This window comes from Microcaecilia unicolor, chromosome 1 (assembly GCF_901765095.1).
Source record: "Microcaecilia unicolor chromosome 1, aMicUni1.1, whole genome shotgun sequence".
In the NCBI taxonomy this organism is placed as follows: Eukaryota; Metazoa; Chordata; class Amphibia; order Gymnophiona; family Siphonopidae; genus Microcaecilia; species Microcaecilia unicolor.
Window position 1 is genome coordinate 124,651,558 of NC_044031.1, and position 22,191 is coordinate 124,673,748.

The 22,191-nt window shown below is 42.7% G+C and overlaps 1 protein-coding gene across 2 annotated transcripts in view; it reads right to left on the reverse strand.

The window, feature by feature from the left end:
• ITGA8 (integrin subunit alpha 8) overlaps positions 1 to 22,191 on the reverse strand; it is a 521,482-nt gene that overhangs the window by 384,759 nt on the left and 114,532 nt on the right. For both annotated transcript variants that reach the window (XR_003941853.1, XM_030199982.1), the window contains exon 8: positions 16,802 to 16,846. Coding sequence is in view for 1 of the 2 variants with exons in the window: in XM_030199982.1 (XP_030055842.1) it covers positions 16,802 to 16,846 (45 nt within the window). In the remaining variant the exon portion in view is untranslated. The remainder of the gene's footprint in view (positions 1 to 16,801; positions 16,847 to 22,191) is intronic.

Here is a 22,191-nt window from a genome sequence, read left to right on the forward strand (position 1 = left end):
TTGGCATTTGGCAGAGCCTTTTGTAAAGTACATGGGAAATTGAGAAAGCAACCTATTTGAAATGGGCATTTTAGAGTTGTAGAGACCCCTAAGGTTTTATCATGTGTAGATGGTAGAGACCTCTAGTGGCTCTACTAGATTATTGGACTGTGACCTTTTATGTCACCCAGGTGCCCTTTTACTAAGCCGCATAAGCGTCTACGCGTGCCCAACGCATGCCAAAATGCAGTTACCACCCAGCTATCGCGTGGCTCTTGCGGTAATTTCATTTTAGGCGCACGTCCAATATGCACATCCGAAAAATAATTTCAGATGCGCGCCAAGTGGCATTTGACACGCATAGTTCATTACCGCCCAGTTACTACATGAGACTTTACCACTAGGTCAATGGCTGGTGCTAAGGTCTCAAACCCAAAATGGACGCGCGCCAATTTTGATTTTACCGCACGTTCATTTTCGGCAAAAATTTTAAAAAGGCATTTTTTGCAGGTGTGCTGAAAACTAGATCTACACGCGCCCAAAACACAAGCCTACACTACTGCAGGTCATTTTTCAGTGCACCTTAGTAAAAGGACCCCCCATTCTTTCTAGAATTTGAGAGAGTTCTCCTTATCAGTGAATAAATGGTAGGATGCAGACTTCATATTGGAGGTAAAAGTGACTGGTATAAATACCAAGCACACAGGTGACTCCATGTCTTTGACTGCCTAAATCTTTATATCATACAGGCTGGCTAAACCATTGCACCTGGACCTGAGGAGTGACAAGGGCTGCTTAGGCAACTGCACTTCACACGGTTTGTTTCTAAGTTGACTAAACCAATCAAAACCAGTACTGCTTAAGTACAATAAAGAGTCAAGGCTTATGAAAGAAGGAGAATAAAAGTTTCTCACTGATCCTGGAAACGAAGAGAAGGATTCAACCTTAGGAACTGAGACAAGGAGGGTCCAGATTTCAACAGGAAGAAATATCTGCTTCTATATCTGAGTCCAGTATCCAAAAAGACAAGGAATCTGACAAGAGTTCCATCCAGAGGTACGTCAAGCTCCATCTCTGACTGTCTTCAAATCTAAGCTAAAAGCCCACCTTTTTGATGCTGCTTTTAACTCCTAACCCTTGTTCACTTGTTCAGAACCCTTATTTTATCATCCTCACTTTAATATTCCCTTATCTCTTGTTTGACCTGTTTGTCTGTCCTAATTAGATTGTAAGCTCTGTCGCGCAGGGACTGTCTCTTCATGTTCAAGTGTACAGCGCTGCGTACGTCTAGTAGCGCTATAGAAATGATAAGTAGTAGTAGGGGCCCAGGTTTCAAGGGAAAGTATGCCTGCAGCCAGTATCTCTGACCAGCCTCCAAGGAGAAAAAAGGGAAGAAAGTGGAGAAAATTGAAATCTTCAGCTTACAAGGAGAAGAGGAGTTTACCTGTGCCCCAGGATAGAAGGGAAAAACAATGTGTTCTCTATTTGTACTATTTTTATACTCTGCATGATTATTGCTTTCTATTGATTTTGAACACCAAAAGACTTCAGTAAACTTTATGGGTTCAGAACAAATCCTGAACTGATCTGTGCATTTTTGTGAGCGGAAGTAAGTGTTGGAGTGAGTAATCCCAGGGGCCAATGCCCTCCCAACCTCAGCTGATCCTGCTCCAGAACCCTGTACAACCAGTGTGGCAAATCTACGCAGCAGAGTACTGCCTCTCCATAGAGAAATCATTGCTCATTGAGGATCCCCAGATCTTGAGGTTAGAGAGTCATAAAATGCACTCTAAAGATGTCATGCAATACTAAACTGACTTTTTTTTTTTTGGTGGGGGGGGGAGAGAATCCTTGGATAAAAACCAATACAACATAAAGAGACTCATTTTCAAAGCACATAGACTTACAAAGTTACGGTTACTATGGAACTTTGTAAGTCTATGTGCTTTCAAAATGAGCAACAAAATCAATTATATTGCTGAAATGTTTGACAGAAAAAGTATGAGAATGGGCTTCATAAATTCCCTTAGCCGAGAAAGCAAAATCCTCCTGTTGCATAAGAAATGCCAGAGGACCGTAATCTGAAAAAGTAAGTATCTTTCCTAAAGACTGAGAAGTCATAAATCTCAGCCAGATGCTATTGTACAGGCATATCTGGAATCCTTCATGTATCCTGAATGTACATTTAAGCCTTCCTTGCAGATGGCCTTTATTGCTTGAAAATCAACCTAAACTATGGAAGGGATCTGGGTTTGATTCATACACTGGGATTTTCCTTCCTTGGACAGCTAGGATTGGCCCTTATGAGTAGGGATTCTTGACCACATTCAAATGTGGCACTTACCCCCTCATTCTATAATCTTGCACATACATTTTTACAGATAGCACACAAAACTGAGTACGCAGGTTATAGTACAGTGCATTATATGTGTAAATTAATTGGCAAATTAGTCTTTAATTGGCACTACCAACCAATAATTGTTGATAGTTGGTGTTAATTGGTGCTCATTAGCACTGATATGCAGTTACATACATAACTGTACTTAGTCACTATTTTAGAAAATTAGGGGCCCGTTTACTAAGCAGCAGTAAGCCCACTGTGGGCTTACTGCATGGCAATCCGGAACTACCACTGGCCTAGCTTCATAAAGGTCCCCTTTTCGCAGAAAATCTATAGCGAGTAACTTCAAGGAAGGTGTGGATGTGGGAGGAGCATGGGCAGGTGAGGAGTGTGCCCAGCACTTACACAGTAAGGTTCTAGAATAATGACAATTAAAACTGCAACAATTATTCGAACACCTTTATATCAGCCAAATGTTGGCTCATAAATCCCCACTTACGCTATCATGGCAATTACACGCATAATTGCTGATACAGAATTTGTGCTTAGCACACAGTATCCTATTACCTAAATTTCAGCGACCTTTTCAGAATTACCCTTTTACTGGTCCAACATAGGGTCCACATGAGCCCAGATAAAAAAAGGAGCCACTCTTGGTGGTCTTCTGGCCAGGGACTGTTATTGCAATGGTTGGGAAACATGGGGAGGGGACTGTAAGGAAAATGTCAAGTATTTTCAAATGAAACTCCCTTGCTTCATAGCCAAACAAAAGGTTAGTTCTGATTGTGCTGGAAGACCAATGAAGTAAGAATTTACAGCCAGGCCCAACAAAAGCTGTTGGTCATTATTATTAACAAAATATCGGTGTGTGTGTGTGTGTGTGTGTGTGTGTGTGTGTGTGTTTGGGTGCAATTCTCAGATGCGTGCATAAACTGTCAATTAGGTTCTAACATAGGAGCCAACTTTTCAAAATTATTAGGGGTGCTAAGCCCAATGGAAATATCCCCGCCCTGGACACATACAAGGAATTTTCTCAATATTGGGGGTGCTCAAGCACCCACAGAACCCACAGAGCCGGGTGCTAAGAACAGTTAATTTGAGTTGATTGCCAATTGACTAGAAGTAATTAGGAGTTACACATATACCTTATGACCTATCCTATAACATGCATGCCTAAATTTCATGGTGTGCAACTTGTGGTCATGGGATGGTCAGGAGCATTCCGTAAAATTAGGCACAATATTATAGAATTTTTGGATGTATGTGCCCAACTGCCATCAGATAGACATGAGGATTTACACCAGGTTTCAGCAGGCATAACTCCTTAAATCCAAGGTTAGGCGTGGGAATCTGTGCTAAGTGCTATTCTATAAAGGTTGCTTAGCACTAAGTGATCTTTATAGGATTGGTACTTAGAATGACTCCTAACTTTGGGAAGTATTTACTATATTCTGGACCTTAGTGTTGATTTAGTCCATTACAAGGGTAACTATTCGGATAAAGGGGCCCCTTTACTAAAATGCACTAACAAATGGCTTTAGCATGATCTAACATGGGACTTCCCCTGTAATAAGCCAACCTGTAATGCAGCCCTAAAATAGGGCTTTTTCTTTTTTTCTTTTTGTAGATCAATTTTACCATCAGCACGTGGAACCTGCAAAAAATAAATGAAGGAGTACTTACCACCTCCTATTTAGGAGGCACTACGTGATCCTGCGTTAAGTCTGCCTCATCCAGTTAGCCCAAGCTAATCATAGTGTGCTAGGTGAATACCACTTCCATAACCTTTCTCCGTCCATGCCACACCCCATCCCAAAAAATATTTAAAAATAAATAACGTGTGATTAGCACATGCAAAGAGGCAAACTACTGCAAAATTCTTTAACACATTTTATATTAAGCCTTTTTTCCCCCAAGTTAAGTGCATGTGATAGTGAGGACTAATGGCCAGTCATGGACTCTTCACAGATACAGGTGGCAGACAAGTGGGCTCATTTTCGAAAGAGGACGTCCATCTTTCGACATAAATCGGAAGATGGACGTCCTTCTCCCAGGGACGTCCAAATCAGTATAATCGAAACCCGATTTAGGACGTCTCCAACTGCACTCCGTCGCAAGGAAGGCCAAAGTTCAAGGGGGCATGTCGGAGGCGTAGTGAAGGTGGGACTTGGGCGTGCCTAACACTTGGACGTCTTTGACCCATAATCAAAAAAAACCCCAAGGACGTCCCTGACGAGCACTTGGACGTTTTCACCCAGCCCTGTTTTTCTTACGACTAAGGCACAAAAAGGTGCCCGAAATGACAAGATGACCAAACTGTATGATGCGGCACCCTGGTGCGCCACAACAAACTCTCAGGGATGCTGCGGCACATCTTGACCTCCCTCCCACCATTCACAATCCAACATCAATCCCTTGTTTCTCCTCCCGCAGGTCGGGATTCTTTTGCTTCCTGCTTCTTCCCCTGCCACCACTGTAGTGCTTGCAGCTTACATTTTCAGGCCGCCTGTGATTCACACAGGCACTGCAGGGACTTCCCTCTTCCGCGTTCGGCCCTCACAACAGGAAGTTGCATCAGAGAGGGCCAGATGCGGTACACTGGGAAGGACCCAGGGTACCTGCCTGTGTCAATTGCGGACGGCCCAAAAATGTAAGCTTCAAGCACTGCAGCGGCGGCGGGGAAAGGAGAAGGAAGCGGCAGTGATCCTGGACCTGCAGGAAGGAAGGTAGCTAGCGATGCTGGATTTGGGGAAGGCAGAGGTGGGCTTGATTTATGGGAGGAAAGGGGCTGCAGGGAATGGTGTGCTGGACTTTATGGGAAAGGGGGCTGCAGGGAAAAGGAGTGGAAGAGTGGCCTAGTGGTTAGAGCACTGGTCTTGCAATCCAGAGGTGGCCAGTTCAAATCCCACTGCTACTCCTTGCGATCTTGGGCAAGTCACTTAACCCTCCATTGCCTCAGGTACAAACTTAAATTGTGAGCCCTCCTGGGACAGAGAAATATCCAGAGTACCTGAATGTAACTCACCTTGGGCTACTACTGAAAAAGGTGTGAGCAAAATCTAAGTAAATAAAATAATGTGGCCAGGTGTGTGTGCAGAGACCCATGTGGCAGGAGGGGTGCAAAGACCCATGTGGCCAGGTTGGTGGGGGTGCCATGAAAAATTGCTCAGACTCTAAGGGTGCCATGAACTGAAAAAGTTTGGGAACCCCTGGGCTAGAACCTTCTTCCTCAGGTCAGGAATGAGCAAAAGATGACAATGTCAGAATATATATGTGAAACATAAAAGCATTCCAATGGCAGTCTCATGAGGAAAGGTAGATGAGGGCTGAGAAACAGGGAGAGATTGATAGGTGATCAGAGGGTGACAAATCTGTACTATGCTTTTTTAATGTGGTAGGAAACCCAGGTATCTCTTAAGACTTGTAGTTATTAAAAATATTTCATCATCTTAACTTCAAAGGTCTTACATTGCTGGTATATTTTAAAATTTTCTCGTAGTATTCTGATCACTGGATCAGTGCTCTGCATGCAGGAAGAGTCATGCATGCTCAGAATTTTACAATTAATTCTGAGCTCTAGAAGAGTTGTTCCATCCTGTCAATGTGGAATGACATCACTCACTTGTGTGCCTGAATGTATCCTGCATGTTGACAGAACACTCTATTAGTCACCTTTCCCCACTGGGAAAACTGACCTTTTAAACCTACACTTTTAACCAGTTACCAATCCATAATAAGACATTGCCTCCTATCATAAATTTCCTGAAGAACAGATGATTCATGATGGCATGCTGACACGCTGTGTTAGAGCTCCTAACGAAAGCAGAGGGGAAAGGTTAAGGTTTCCCCACCTATCTTAATGCCAAATTCAGCCTATGTTGAATGTTTGATCCGGGACTTTGAAGTCTCCAACAGGCAAGCAATTCTCCTTTGGGCAGTAATGTGTCACTGAGCTCTGTTTCTCCTAACTTACTGCCTGCAATCCGAGCCTCGGGACCAGATCAACCTCAGGTGGCATGACATGGTAGATCTAAGCATGGTCATGAAGTCTCTGCAGAGTAACACTCGGGCCAGTTGAAAGTGCTGTCTTGTGTATTTCTTCAGGTGCTGAACAGTTAATCCTGGATGTTGGGGAAGTGGTAGAGATTGGTACAGTGGCGACTAAGGAACTATTGGTACCAAAAATAACTTCAGTTTTGCTTGCTGTTCCTCCATTGTTAAGGCCTGTAGAGATCACTTTGAATAAGATCTAGGTCACGGTCGCATCTATGCACAAGGTGTGCTTGCTGTTTGCTCAGTTTGTTTCTCAGTTAACTGTTGTTAAATTTCAAGAGCTGAAGCTCAGTCTAGCTTTTTGGTACAAAGAATGCATAAATTGGAACATGAATTCAAGACATTTTAAAAAGTTCAAACATCTTCAGTAGTGGACAAAACTGTGATACATAGGAAAATTAAGAAAAGAGAAAACGCTATAAGGCATTTGAATATTAGGATTCGGAATTTCCCGCAAGTATATTCAGTTCCACCAAAAGATTTGTTTTATAGATACTTGAAGGAGATAGATATTGAAATTCTCAGATAATACTTTACCACCTTTGAACAGTGTATATTATGTTTCAATGATGACTCAAGACACTTCCAAATGTCTAGAATTATTAGAGACATCTGTGGACTTATAATCAAATTATCTACTTTGGTGGTATCCTTTGTCTTTGTTAAAAATACTCTGTCATATATTTCCTGATGTCTGTAAGAAAATCCAAGTGAGAATGAAACAATTCCTTGCTATGCAACAGGAAGCCCCCTCCCTGCCCATCTTCAAGTCTCTGCTTAAAGCCTACCTCTTCAATGCTGCCTTCGGCACCTAACTCTTACCTTCAGGATATCCGGACTGCCCAAAATTGACTGCCCCCATCGTATCGTCTACTCACTTGTCCTTTAGATTGTAAGCTCTTTGAGCAGGGCCTGTCCTTTTATGTTAAATTGTACAGCGCTGCGTAACCCTAGTAGCGCTTTAGAAATGTTAAGTAGTAGTAGTAAGTCCTCTCTTTGGGTGCAAGAATTTTTCTTCATTTTCCAACTGTGTGAGGTTTCATTTATTTTTTATGAACATCTCAGCTGCACACCTTTATTCAGATCTGCTAATACCTCAGGGGTAGTTCCCGAGAATCAGGTTAAGAAGTGTAAATATTTCCTCCCTTCTGCTCGCATGTCCCCCCCCCCCCCCCCCCCCCCCCCCTTACACTGGTCTATTTTATTGATAACTTTAATCTATTCCATTACCTATTGCATGGTTCTCTTATTCACGGCTCTGCGGCTGATTGCATCCTGACCATAAAAAGAGTATAAATATGCCTGACCAATGATATGTACATGAGAGTCTGAAGCTGGAGGTCCTATTGCTTATCACTCCGTGAAGATATCTCCCCTAAGAATATATCTGTATATTCTTATAATTGATGCTTTCTGTGTAACCTGGCTTGGGTATGTATTAAACACTTTAGAATACTTTATCTCTCACTCTCTTTATTTCTCCTGACAAAGATCCTCTTGCAAGAAAAGAATGAAATTGGGTTTAAGAAAGAACATAGGGACATTTACTAATTAAAGGTTCATGGCCATGATCTGTAACCATAGACAGAAGTGCACATCTGTCTAGGAGTCAGATAGGTCACTGCAGCAGCCTTAAGGTTTCCCTCAGCACTTGGGGACATGACCGGTCCACAGTCCCTGAGAGTTGGGTGGAACCCAGGGTAGGATACCAGAGATGCTGCCCAAGGTATAACTGCACAGCTAGATGCCACTAGCAGGATGACGCTCGAGAACCGAATGGTTCTTGACCAAATGTTGGCCGCAGACGGTGGGATGTGCCGTAAGATAGGTACCCAGTGTTGTACCTTTATCCCCAACAACACGGCACCAGATGGGTCAATCACCAGAGCTTTGGATGGCCTCATCTCGTTTTCTGAGGAACTTGCTACTAACTCTGAAGTTGATACCTCTTGGACAGGTTGGATGGATAAAGCATTTGGGAAATGGAAGTCATTTATCATTTCAGCAGCTACCACCTTCTACCTAAATGCAAAAGAATCTTTCCACTGAGGACATTCCCTTGCAAGAGGTCATCTGCTTAGTACCACCACCCGCTGTCCTTAAACGAGAACCTACTATTGCTGATTTGTCTGCCCTTGAAAACATCAAAGAGCCAGACCCTGGCCACTTTAACAGTGTAATCCTCTTTTGACCCCAGCAGAGCAACATTCCGAAACCCTAACCCAGTGGTCTGACGCTTCTTCTGAGCGCACAGAAAGTTCTGCAACACCAGAGTATTCCCTGGTGCAGCAATTCTCCATTGTCATTTGCTCCTCTGCACGACTGTTCATCCTCGGACTTATATGTTTGATTGTGTTGTGTTTAAGTATAACCTTTTTCTTGATTACACTGGTTGGTAGTGCCTCTACTGAGCTTAACACATCAGTGGTTGACAATCACACAGACAGTGATACTTTTTCAACTGATAACTTCATCTTGTCGGCTGAAAATCTCACTGTTTCCAGTAATTTCACAGTTACCCTAACTGTTGAAATTCCTAAAGAAACTAGTACATACTTTACACTGTTAGAAGGAAACTCCACATTTGACACCGCACTCCCTGACGGTCTTACAGGGTCCACTATCACCTTGTTAGCTGTGAACTCTACGTTGGAAAACTTTTTCCATGGATAATTCCACATTACCCGTTGAAAATTCCACGTTCAGTTCTTCCCCCATTGACAGTTGCACTCTATTGCGTACTAACACTTCTTATCCTGGTAATAGCACAGCAACAGCTATCCTTCCTACTGAGAATTTTATCTCGACTGAACACTTGCCTACCCATCCTAAGTCTTCTACTTTGGATGGTACTGTTCCCATTCCTTTGACTGATACTGTGCCCAGACTCCGCCCTACCCCACTTGTACCAACTCCGGCTGTACTCAGTTCCAGCCCCTCAAACCATTCTGCTTCCTCTGAAATCTCTCTTCACAATTCCACTCTCGCCAATTCTACCTTTTTTGAAGGTTAAAGGTTAACCCGGAACGGGTTGCTCCCGAATTGACGGTCTGGGAAATTGTGGCTGAATTCCTTCTTTCTCTATTTTACTTTACAATCTCCATAATCCTTGCTCTTATTTGGTTTCTTTCCTTTCATCAAAAGATCCAATATTACCTGAGTCACCTAACTTGACTTATCTCTCCCCTGCATGAGTCGAAGTAGCCCTGATATAGACCTATCTACCTTCTGGGACCCAGCGCCAAGTGATAATTCCTCCTGGCACCCCAACGACAGGTACCATATTCTGTGTCAACCCTTGCTTGAAACATTAAGCTTTGTCCCTGAAAGAATCATAGAAGATATATTCCCCATATTCAACGGGTGTGGGATAGTTAAAGTAGAACGGGGTGACCTACCCTTGATAAGACCAGTAACAGGAGAACCAGTCTATTTCTGGTTGGTCACTTACAAGCTCTATTGTACTGGGTGGCGTCCTTAGCTTTTCCTTAGGAAAATAGGGATTAGACACCTTGAAATTTACAACATTTCACCTGATGGTAGAGGGTCATTTGCGGTTACTCGCCTTAGCCCAAACTACACAGTTGCCTAACTTTTGACTTATATGACAGAAACAGATGCAAACAGTATCCAGTGCTACGTAGGCAGTAGCCAGTACTCTCCACCATACTTACCACCCCCCCTCACTTTCTCTCCATCTCCCCCTTGGGAGTTTGGAGAACTCGATTCTGAGGGTAGTTTAGAGTGAGAATTTGGGGACCTTGATACTGAAAGTACCGAGGATTGGACCCATTGGGACCCCGTGCCCGAAGACAATCCTGACTGGGATCCCATAACCAGATTCCAGACTTTGTGTGCACCCCTGCTTGACCCCTTGACCATTGGTCCCAGCAGACATATAATCGACATATTTTCTATATTTGACGGGAGCATAGCACTGAGAATAGAGCAGACGGATATACCATTGATCAGACCCAAGACAGAGGAATCAGTGGACTTTTGGCTACTCACAACCTGTTAGGCACCGGATGGAGACCCTGGTTATTCTTTAGGATAGTTGGAGATAATCCCATAGAGGTATACACTATTTCCCCTGCTGGAACTGTTAGAGTCTTTCCAGCATACCCTCTCGCCTGATGCTTTACCCATATTTGTTTTATATGGGAATAGTTCTCTTTGTGACCTCTGTCATTGCTGAAACCCTTAGTTTAGTTCTCTTACTTATAATATTCACTATTCGTCAGCTACCACTTACTTTGCCCTGAGTCAATAAGCTATTTTGCTAACACTCCTGTCTTTTAACACCTCAAAGCCAATCTCAGTAACTTCTACATTGCACTATTCTTGCTTGATTGTCCCCAACCGGCTCAGCCATGACGATTCTTTTCTTCCTATTGTATTACCTGACTATCATTCTGGTACCTTCCATACCACAGATAATAGGACCAGAGCATTTGATTCCTTACAAGGTGGTACTGGCCCCTACCAATGAGACAATTACCGTGACTCTTGATGTGTGTGCCTACACCAGATATGGCGAGTTGCCTTACCAAAGATACTATGCTGCCTATAACAATTACATGTGCCCATTTTCCACCTGTGGAAGTTGGTTAGAAGTTTGGTGGTATACGGGTTCATGGGTTCCTTATTCAGGACAAGCGATCCCTTCTCTTAAGAACGGTATTTCAATTATGAAGATACGAACAGATACTAACTGTCAAATGACTAAATGCAACCAGGTAGCCATCACTTTCAGAGGTGTAAAGAAATGTGTTTTGAGATCTATTACAACCTGTGAATCAGCAGGGGTGGTATACTTAATTAAATGCCTCTGTGACTTACTGTATATCGGACAGACCACGAGAAGTTTAAAAACTAGATTGATGGAGCACTGCTCGTGTCTCAAACTTTTGAAGCGGGAGGCTCCGCTAGTGACTCATTGTGAAGCCCAACACCATCAGTTTGACAATCTATTATGCACAGTATTGGAACAAATAAGACCGTCCCAAAGGAGAGGAGATATGGGTCGTGCGTTGTGGCAATTAGAACAGAAGTGGATATTTTTCTTCAACTTGACCGAACCAGACGGTTTGAATGTTTGGGTCGAGTGGTCTGCGTTCTTCTAAAGATTTCTGGTATGAGACACATTTTTCCTTCGAATGATATTGGTTCCACTGATTGCGTGAAGACAGAGCTAGCGAAGGCTGATTGGCTGGCTTGAATGAGAATGAGAGGAGCATTATCCTCCTTAAAATGGCGTTGGTGTCTCTCTGACAGTTACCTGCTTGTTTTTTTATGCAGCACATGAGACACGGGATTAATTTCTCAGATGTAATACAAAAAAAAAACCCTGACGCAGCAGAAGCAAAACGGGGACTCCCTGTTGGGTCGATCAGCTGGTGATATTGAGGACAGCAGAACACTGAAGCGATTGGACTATGAGCTAAGTTGTTTATGGTTGGATCACCTTGGCTGAGATGATAGAGATTAAATGAATTCAACTGAAAAGAACTGATTTAAATTATATTCTGTGATCTGTTTAGACATATACATGCTTGTCACCCTAGCAATAAAGGTGAGAGAGGTATTCTACATCCATTTTAGACACACTAAGTGGAGTTTTTTTTAAGCCAGATGATGGTACACCGGGCTCACGCCTTATAGTCCGAAGTATTAGGCTGGCTGGGTGGTGTTACTGAAGCTTTTTATCTCCACCATTTAATGCATAGTGTGAGGCTTGGGAGTGACAGCAGTAATAAACAGTTTTCGAGTTACACAGTGGGTGTGAAGCTGTGGTTGGAGTTTCATTTATTTCTTTAAGCTTGAGTGGATTATAAGTCTATTTGTTGCATGCCAAATCTGATTGATTAGCCTTATGTCATTGTACCCGTGTTCTGTGGTCATATATGCACCAAGTGTGGTGCAGTTTCTGCACTTTCCTGGGCATAAATTGTGAAATGTCTCCTTTCCTTCCTTTGGGAGGTAACTTACATTTCCTACCTGGAATGGATAACAGAGTGACAGACATATGGAGTGAAACAAGTAGGTGATGTTCTTAATGATTTATACTCAACTGCTATCTCCTGAAGAGCTGCAATCCTTATATAGTTTGTCTAAGGTGGATGTCTTTGCCTATGGCCAGTTGCGGCATTATATAGGTGCTTTACCCTCTGTACACCTAGGTAGAGCTGGAGTTGTGAAAGTACAGACCTGTTTACAATAATTTGAGGCTCAACTTCCTCGTTTGGGGCATTGCAAACTATTTTCGTTTTCTTTATCATTTTCTCCACAATAGCAGTTGTCTCGGGCATGAGACACTGATCTTGAGTGTGTGTTGACCATAGACCAGTTAGCTACAGTGTTCTCTGGTCTACCCCAATTATCATGTAGCATGCTACACAGAGAGCAAGAGTTTGTTATTGCATAGGATTTACGTATCCCCGTGGATGGCTCATAGAGCAGGTTTAGATTCTGAAGGGGTGTGTCCCAAATGTGGTGCTACTCGGGCTACTGTTGGTTGTATGCTTTGGCAGAGCCCTAGAGTGCAGAGTTTTCTCTGTAGGGTGTGGGCTATACTCAGCCATTGCCTGCATATCACGCTTCCCTACTCCCTTGAGTATGTCCTGTTCGGGCAGCTGAAATGTCCGTTTGGCCTGTCGGACACTACTTCCCTCCTTGTGGCCAAGACTATGATGCTGGTGCAGAAAGCTATTTTGATTGTGTGGTGTGCTCCCACTACTCCACAGTTTTCTTCATGGCACACTTAAATGTTTGCTTTGGTGCATATGGAACGCACCTGAGCTGGGAATGCTGATTTTCAGTGGTGGGCTAAATTTCAAGATATTTGGGAGCCCTATTGGACTGATTTACCCCATTTAGAGCATAGTTTGCTATTGAATAAATAATCTTTGTACCTAGGGGAATCTAGTGGGCTTATCTCATTATCGAGCATTTCTGCTTGGTCATATATGTTTAGAGTATCCTTGTAGGTGTTTATTCACTATCATGGTCTTTGGGATCTATTATTGCTTTGTTTCTATTGATCTATTGTTCTAAGCCTTAATATTTTGAAAAGACCTCCCCCCCCCCCCCCCCCCCCAGAATTTTCAGCACGTTACACGCCTGACAGATACAGAAAGTATTTTTCCTCAATATTTGATAACCTTAGAAAATGGCTCTTGTAGCTTTGGCCACATGGTGCCCATATGATACAGTGCAGAGCCTTGCCAGCAGCCATCTTGACAGCCTCAAGCAACAGGAAATTGCGAGTGCTTGCTTGTTAGTTGCATGATTTTGTACTTATTATCCATTGGCCATAAAAAAGAGACTGCTGCAGGGCAGACAATATAGTCACATTCATACATCAAACCTAGAGACAAACCCGACCATTGCATCGAGAGGGAGGACAGCATCTGAACCAAGTGACAGCTGCTAATCACCCCTACTTTTCAAAGAAATGCCCTTTGCAGTGTGGAGAGTTGCTACAACAAAAAAGTAAGCCGTTATGTTTTGAAAAGAAATGGATTTTTTGCAACCTAATGTTTCAAATTCGTGGTTACCTCAAGGCACTCACAGCAGCTGTAAAGTTAAAACACATAAAATTGTTACAAGAAGCCAAAATCTACATGCGGAACTAGGATGGTCAGAAAACAAAAAAGCAATGTTGAGTGACATAGTAGTATCTGAACAGAACTTGGATGTAAACATATGAGTCCTATACTGTATAGACAGTGACGACTGGTGTCTTTTTAAAACACGCGACCGTCAGCCATTTCCCAAGACTGTGCATCTTTACTTTATCATGATCATTTTTTTTTGGCGCCTTAGATATATCAAAGACTGAGCTTTCAACCTCTCCTGAGTAGCAGAGTTTGCTTCCCCCTTCTGGCCCTCTGTATGTTAGGGGTTTTGTAGGAATTCACGTTTAGCCGATCCATTTTTCTGGCCCCCCCTGGTAGATGGAAAATAGCTGGTTCATAGGTGTTTAAAGCTCCAAGAACTGTTATCGTTCTTATATCTGTTTGTCATGTGTTATCACAAGTTGGCCTTTTATGGGCAGAGTAGAAGTGCTGCAGTGGATGGTTATGGCAACTGGTCTTTGGCAGGAAGGAGGGGGGTCAGCTTGCCCAGACATGTCTTAAATGAGCTGCAAGAGGATAGAGAGAGGGGTTGCAATTCAGTTTTCTCTCTGAAACAGATACAATGTTAGTCTTTCTCACATTCACTTAAAACTCTTTTAAAACACCAAAAAGAGAGAAAGTAATATGAAACCTCTGTACTGTAATGAGGGGTTTTCAGACTTACAATGTAAAATATTTTTGTTTGTTTGTTTGTTTCAGAAAAAAGGAGGGGCAAATGGGCAAAACGTTGCTTTTTTAATATCTTTTTTTGCTTAGCGATTTGCGTACTGGCAGAACTTCCCAAATCAGCTGCACTACACAGACCGTACACAGGGGAGGAGAGAAAAGCAGGCTATGCACACACTCGGTCTGGGACAAGAAATTTGCTACAAAGCTTTGAAACAGGAGACGCAGCATTTGCTTAAATAAAAGCTTTTTAAGATAGCTTCTCTCTTAGTGGGAAGCCTGAAACATCATTTTCCTGAGAGAAAGCAGACAGACATAACACACAGAAAAGAAAAAATAACATGATTTTTATTTTGCAGCTTATTCCACACTGCCTGCTTTTTTCACAAGGAGCGTGGAGATGGGTAGAGGACTATGCTTTTGACAGAGAGGCAATCACTGAGAAAAAGACAGTTTGGTTAAACAAAAAGCTTTTAAAAGACAGCATATGTCCTTTCACTCCTAAGATAATGCACTGTGAAGTTCTCAAAGCACTGCTTTAAAAAGCTGTTTGAGAAGGTCACACAAACTTTTTGCTGGCATAAGTACGGCCATTCTGCTTCTCTCGCAAGGACAGAACATCCCTTTCAGCAACTGTTCGCCCTTGTCGAGTCCTTCCAATGAACAATTGGGTCTTTTACCATTGACCTTAAGGAGCAGGTCAATGGTAAAAGACCCAATTGTTCATTGGAAGGACTCAATAAGGACAAACAGCCTGTGCTGAGTCCTTCCAATAAAGAATTGGGTCTTTTCACACTGACCTGCTCCTGAAGGTCTTCCTGAGAGAAAAGCAGACAGCCAATCACAAACAGAAAAAATAAAATAAGTGTCCTGTGTTTGAAAAAATACATTTAAAAAACAGCTTAAGGGTTGGGAAAAATAATCTGCGCACATTCCTCCCAGGCTGCAGAGGGTGGTGTCTAGTGAGTGATGTAACGATTGATGTCACTTCCCATCATATGACCCATCCAAGATGGCAATGAGTAGTATGAAACAGAAAGTGCCATGGGATGTCCTCTAATCACTACCATCTTGAAAAAGGGGTGTGGGCTGGGTAGAGTTATGATGTCACAAAATGGGTGGGGTTATTCAAAAAGGGTGGGGTTTTTGATATGTATGCAAATAAGCTGCTTAGGGGAGGGATATATAAAAGGGGTGGGGTATAGGCAGGGCTGTGACCTCATGTCCAGTGACATCAAGAGGGGCAGAGTGGGTTGTGGGCGTGGTTTGGGCAGATCCTCGATTCTGATTCACTGACACAACTGAAAGTGGGCACAGCCATTTCTCAATATCTGCAAATTTGCTTTGGGAAATGGTATGTAAATTAGCTTTAACACATGGTATGTAAGTTATACTGATTCCAGTATGCATGCTTTACCAAATCAAAGATTGTATATTACTGCCAAAATAAACAGATCACCACAAGCTATCTAAAATATTTATTTTATCATCATACACAATACATTCATAGTTATGGTGCTCTAGTTTTGTTTCTCTGTGCTATAGGAGCAATACTGCACTATGTTGACTCCAGAACGATTAATGCAAGTACCTCTAATGTCTTTCCACCTTGTCACATTGTCAGACTTGATTCATTCATCTTTAACAAGGTCTGTTTCTAGCTACCCCATTATCCCTATCTCAAAAGCAGAGTTTAATATTTAATGAACATATTTAATGTAAACAATGCATTAAGTCTCTCCTAAATATTTTAAGAAGTTCCTGTAAAGAGCACTGAAAATGTGTAAGACATATATCTCATTATCTTCTTATTCTATATCAAAAGACTCCTGCCTTCTTTATTTTCTATAGATTTGTCATTTCCTTATCAGGCTAAGATGTGGTCCTCTCTCCCTACATCATTGAGAAACTTGAGTTTTCATAAGACTGACTTACTTCAAAAGTATTACTGTTAATTACTTCTGTTCTTCATCTTTTATAGTAACCTGCTCTGAACCACTTCGGTGGAAGTTGGTCGGATATAAGACCTATATCACATCATATCATATCATATCATATCATATCATATCATAACATATATTCACTACACAGGTCTAAAGTTGAAACAAAGCCAGCTTATTACCTTGTTCAGAATCTCCAGTGAATTCTCCCACAGCCACTGAATATCCTATAAAGGCAAGCGATTATAAGTTCAGTGCATCTAAGTTAAAACCTGCTCTTCCAACCCAAGAAGCATATAATAAGACATTTGCATCTCAATTCAATATGTATGACAAGATTCATAAAATATCTGCACGGCAAAACAGAACCACAAGCAAAAATAAATTTATCATGTGTTGGTTTTTCTCACAAAATAATCTGCTAACCAGCTTAAGAGTGGGGGCTTTCTGCACAACTGTGCAATGCAGAATCTACGCAGAATTCCACTCCAGTGCAGAATTCAGCATAAGGACCAGGAAGTGTTGGTGGCTGGCAGTGAAGAAGATTGCAGGGTTGCTGAAATACAAAAGGAGGCTGCTGCTGCTGCAGCAGCAGCAGTGAACTCTTGCCCTAAACCCTTTCCTGGTTCCATCCAACTCCAACCCCCAGGATGGGCAGGAAAGATGAGGAGGAAGAAACTAATTGCATGTGGGGCGTAGCCAGACAACAGATTTTGGGTGGGCCTAAGGAAGAACTGGGTGGTCACCAATTGTTCTCCCCCCCCCCCCCCCCAACCACCACCCAAAAAATATCTCAGTTGGTGGGAAAACGCTTCTTTCGACCTTGGCAGTCTGCAGCAGGCATGCTCTGAAAACTGAACAGACGCAGGTGTTGGTATCATGGAGAGTAGCATTTTCGTTACCATCAGGAGGAAAGTCTTCAGCTGGCCGAGCTTGGGATCCCACCAGCTATCACTAAACGTGTGCTACTGTTGGGTGGGCCTGAGCCCTAAGTGGGTGGGCCCCGGCCCACCCAGGCCCACCTGTGGCTACGCCACTGGTCAGACAGGATCCTCCTCCTCTTCCACCCAGGTCCTGACTGCTGATTTGAACCACATGGGCCACTATAGAGCCTCACAGTTCAAAAGAACAGGCAGGGTAGCATAGGAGGAGGATGCAGCCGCTCTCCCTCCTCCTCTTGCCATATGATTGGCATCAATTTGGGAAAGACCAGGTAGGATATTGTGAGGCATGTGGCTACAGGGACAAGAATAGAAAGTGAGAGGGAGCTGAGGTAAATACCTGGGGGGAGGAGGAGAGAAGGAGCTAGGGGTTATGATGGGGAGTGGAGAGAAAGAAATGGGGGAGGGGAACAGAGAGACAGAGAGAGATGGGGAACAGAGAACTGGGGATCTTTGGGGAGAGTGACAACAATAGAACAGGGAGTAATGTTGGGTGGACAGAATGAGCTGGTGATTTGCTGGTAGTCAGAGAAAGAGAAAGGGGATAGGATTTGATATATGCCTTTCTGTGGATACAATCAGAGTTACAAAAGAGAGAAAGCTGAAGAAAGGGTAAGAAAGAAAGAGAACAAAGAAATCTGGAGGTTGAAACTACAGGGGAGGTAGATCAATGGGAAGTTCAAGATGCGCTGGGGAGGGAGAAAGCTAGGGGGATGTCAGCCAGGGAGGAGCCACACATTATGAAAGGGGAATTCTGCAAAGAAAAAAGCTTACAAATTAGATAACTTTTAAAGTGTGAACAGAATTTTTATAAATTATTCATAGTGCTTTCTATTGCACAGAATTTCTCCGGGAGTATATTGCATCCCAGATCAGCCATAATATGTTACATATAGAATAAGACATGGTAACATGGAGAGGCATTTTTGATACAAAGTCTAAATCTGATTTTGGATGTTTTGGATGTTTTGCAAAAATAAAATGTCCTAAAAACAGTGCCAAATATGGTAATTTTCAAACCAGAAAAAACATCTTATCGTTTTGGTTCGAAAATCACACTACTTTAGACAGTTTTGTGCTCAATGTGTCTTTTTTAAAGGTCATTTTCAAACAAAACATACACGGGAAAAACGCACAAAAACAAGCCATTGGGATGTCTGGAGGCCAGCAATCTTACTAGACTGGCCACACAGACATCCCAGTAAAACTCTGCACCATTACCATAGCACTTATAGCTGAAGGGGGGGGGGCACCTAGATGTGGGTACAGTGGGTTTTGGGGGCGGTTTAGAGCGCTCCCATTTAGCAGCACAAGTGTAACAGGTAGGGGGAGATGGGCCTAGGTCTACCTGCCTAAAGTCCACTGCACCCACTAACAACTGCTCCAGGGACCTGCATACTGCTGTGATGGAGCTGGGTATGACATTTGAGGCTGGCATACAGGCTGGAAAAAAAAGTTTTTAAAGTTCTTTTTTTTGGTGGGAGGGGGTTAGTGACCACTGGAGAAGTCAGGGGAGGTCATTCCCGAATCCCTCTGGTGGTCATCTGGGCAGTTGTGGCACTTTTTGGGGACTTGTTTGTGAAAAAAAAGGGTCCTAAAAGAGAGACCCAAATTCTCGCTTTTGGCGCCCTTCTTTTTTCCATTATCGGCCGAGCGCGCCCATCTCTGCTTGGCCGATAAACACACCCCAGTCCCGCCTTCACCACGCCTCTGACACGCCCCCGTCAACTTTGTCCTTTCCTGTGACAGACTGTAGTTGGAGGCACCCAAAATCAGCTTTTTTGATTATATTGATTTGGGCGCCCACGAGAGAAAGGCGCCCATCTCCCGATTTGGGTTGAAATATGGGCGTCTTTCTCTTTCGAAAATAAGCAGGATACTGTACTCAACTGTACACTGATACAATAGTCCATATGCCTGCAGGTGTCACCTATCTGTGGGTTCAGTAGCTTTTTGTGGTTTTTGTGGCACTCACACTTTCCACCATGTGTACCAGTTAGAGTAGGATATGGGCCTAGAACCCCTTCTCTACACTGCACCAACCACTAAGCTACTCCAGGGAACTGCTTGCTCCTCTAAGAGTGGAGGGAGTAGCCTAGTAGTTAGAGCACCAGTCTTAACCCTCCATTACCTTAGGTACAAAATTAGATTGTGAGCGCTCCAGGGACAAAGTCAACATGGATTTAGTGAAGGGAAATCTTGCCTCACCAATCTACTACATTTCTTTGAAAGGGTGAACAAACATGTGGATAAAGGTGAGCCGGTTGATATTGTGTATCTGGATTTTCAGAAGGCGTTTGACAAAGTACCTCATAAAAGACTCCAGAGGAAATTGGAGAGTCATGGGATAGGAGGTAGTGTTCTATTGTGGATTAAAAACTGGTTAAAAGATAGAAAACAGAGAGTAGGGTTAAATGGTCAGTATTCTCAATGGAGAAGGGTATTTAGTGGGGTTCTCCAGGGCTCTGTGCTTGGACCGCTGCTTTTTAACATATTTATAAATGACCTAGAGATGGGACTAACTAGTGAGGTAATTAAATTTGCTGATGGCACAAAGTTATTCAAAATCGTTAAATCGCGGTAGGATTGTGAAAAATTACAAGAGGACCTTACGAGACTGGGAGACTGGGCGTCTAAATGGCAGATGATGTTTAATGTGAGCAAGTGCAAAGTGATGCATATGGGAAAGAGGAACCCGAATTATAGCTACGTTATGCAAGGTTCCACGTTAGGAGTCACCGACCAAGAAAGCGATTTAGGGGTCATCGTTGATGATACGTTGAAACCTTCTGCTCAGTGTGCTGCGGCGGCTAAGAAAGCAAATAGAATGTTAGTTATTATTAGGAAAGGAATGGAAAACAAAAATGAGGATGTTATAATGCCTTTGTATCGCTCCATGGTGCGACCGCACCTCGAATATTGTGTTCAATTCTGGTCGCGGCATCTCAAAAAAGATATAGTGGAATTAGAAAAGGTGCAGAGAAGGGCGACAAAAATGATAAAGGGGATAGGACGACTTCCCTATGAGGAAAGGTTAAAGCGGCTAGGCCCTTGAGCTTGGAGAAAAGGCGGCTGAGGGGAGATATGATAGAGGTCTATAAAATAATGAGTGGAGCTGAACGGGTAGATGTGAAGCGTCTGTTTATGTTTTCCAAAAATACTAGGACTAGGGGGCATGCGATGAAGCTACAATGTAGTAAATTTCAAACAAATCGGAGAAAATGTTTCTTCACTCATTGTGTAATTAAACTCTGGAATTCGTTGCCAGAGAATGTGGTAAAGGCGGTTAGCTTAGCGGAGTTATAAAAATGTTTGGACACCTTCCTAAAGAAAAAGTCCATAGACCGGTATTGAATGGACTAGGGGAAAATCGCTATTTGTGGGACAAGCAGTATAAAATGTGTTGTACTTTTTGGGGATTTTGCCAGGTATATTGTGACCTGAATTGGCCACTGTTGGGCTTATGTAGAGAAATACCCTGTGAATGTACTATCACGTTCACCTCTTAGGGGGTGAGAGGGGGGGCAGTGACCACTGGGGGATTAAAGTACGTCATCTGGTCAGTTTAGGCACCTCTTTGCATTTAATCATTTCTGAAACAGGTCTAAGCAAAAACATCTTATTTTTTGCCCTGGGCATTTTTACAATGTTCCATTATTGTTTAAAAATGTCCAATTCGCAAGCTAGCCACAATACACCTCCAAGACACCCCCTTGAGATTTAGACTGCATAGAAAAACATCTTTAAAAAGAGTTTCAAAAATATCAATCTGGAAGTTTTTGCAAACAAAATATCCATCTGCCACTTTGTGCCATTTTTTGGACGTTTTTCTGTTTCAAAAATGAGCCCCATAGTAAATAGGCCCCTTAATGATCTATGCTGTTAGCTAACGCGACAATGAAGTCTGCATTAACAGGTGTAAATGCTCTGACAATGTGTATCCCCCTATGAACTCCCATAAAACAGACATTTATTCATTTCCAAGTTCAAATGGGGAATGAGCAACTATGCCCAAAAAAGATGGATGGCGGGAGTTGGAACTACTACCGATATGTTCAGGTTTCAGAAAAATGCTTCTATTAAGCAGAGCTGAACTGAAGAGATAAAGAGAGGTCACCTCTTTCATCCTCCCAATGGTTGGTATCCCATCTCCCCCCCCCCCCTAAACAAACAAACAAAAAAAAGTGAAACCACTGGGCTCTGTGACAGCTTCAGAACAGAGATGTCTGTGGGCGTTTTGAGGCCCAGGGTAGAAATTAAGGAAGGAATCACCTTGCCTCTCTGCCCTTCCCCCATTCTCCCCACCCACCATCCACCATTGCCAACACACATAAAAGAACTTTAAATGACTTCTTCACAGACAAAATACAGTCAGACCTTCACCAACTGCAGAACAAGGGATTACAAATTAGAAAAGAAATATGATAACCAAAATTGAACAAGGAACCCCATTATACTTAGTAAGTACTACAACAGTAGAGAAATAAAAACAGAAATGCACTTCCTTTTGTACCGAACATAATAGAAAGACATAAACAATGCACATATCCCATTTAAAAAAAACTATGTGCACTATTATGGAATACACCCAATCTACGCCTAAGTTAGGTGCAGGTATTTAGGCCTGGTTT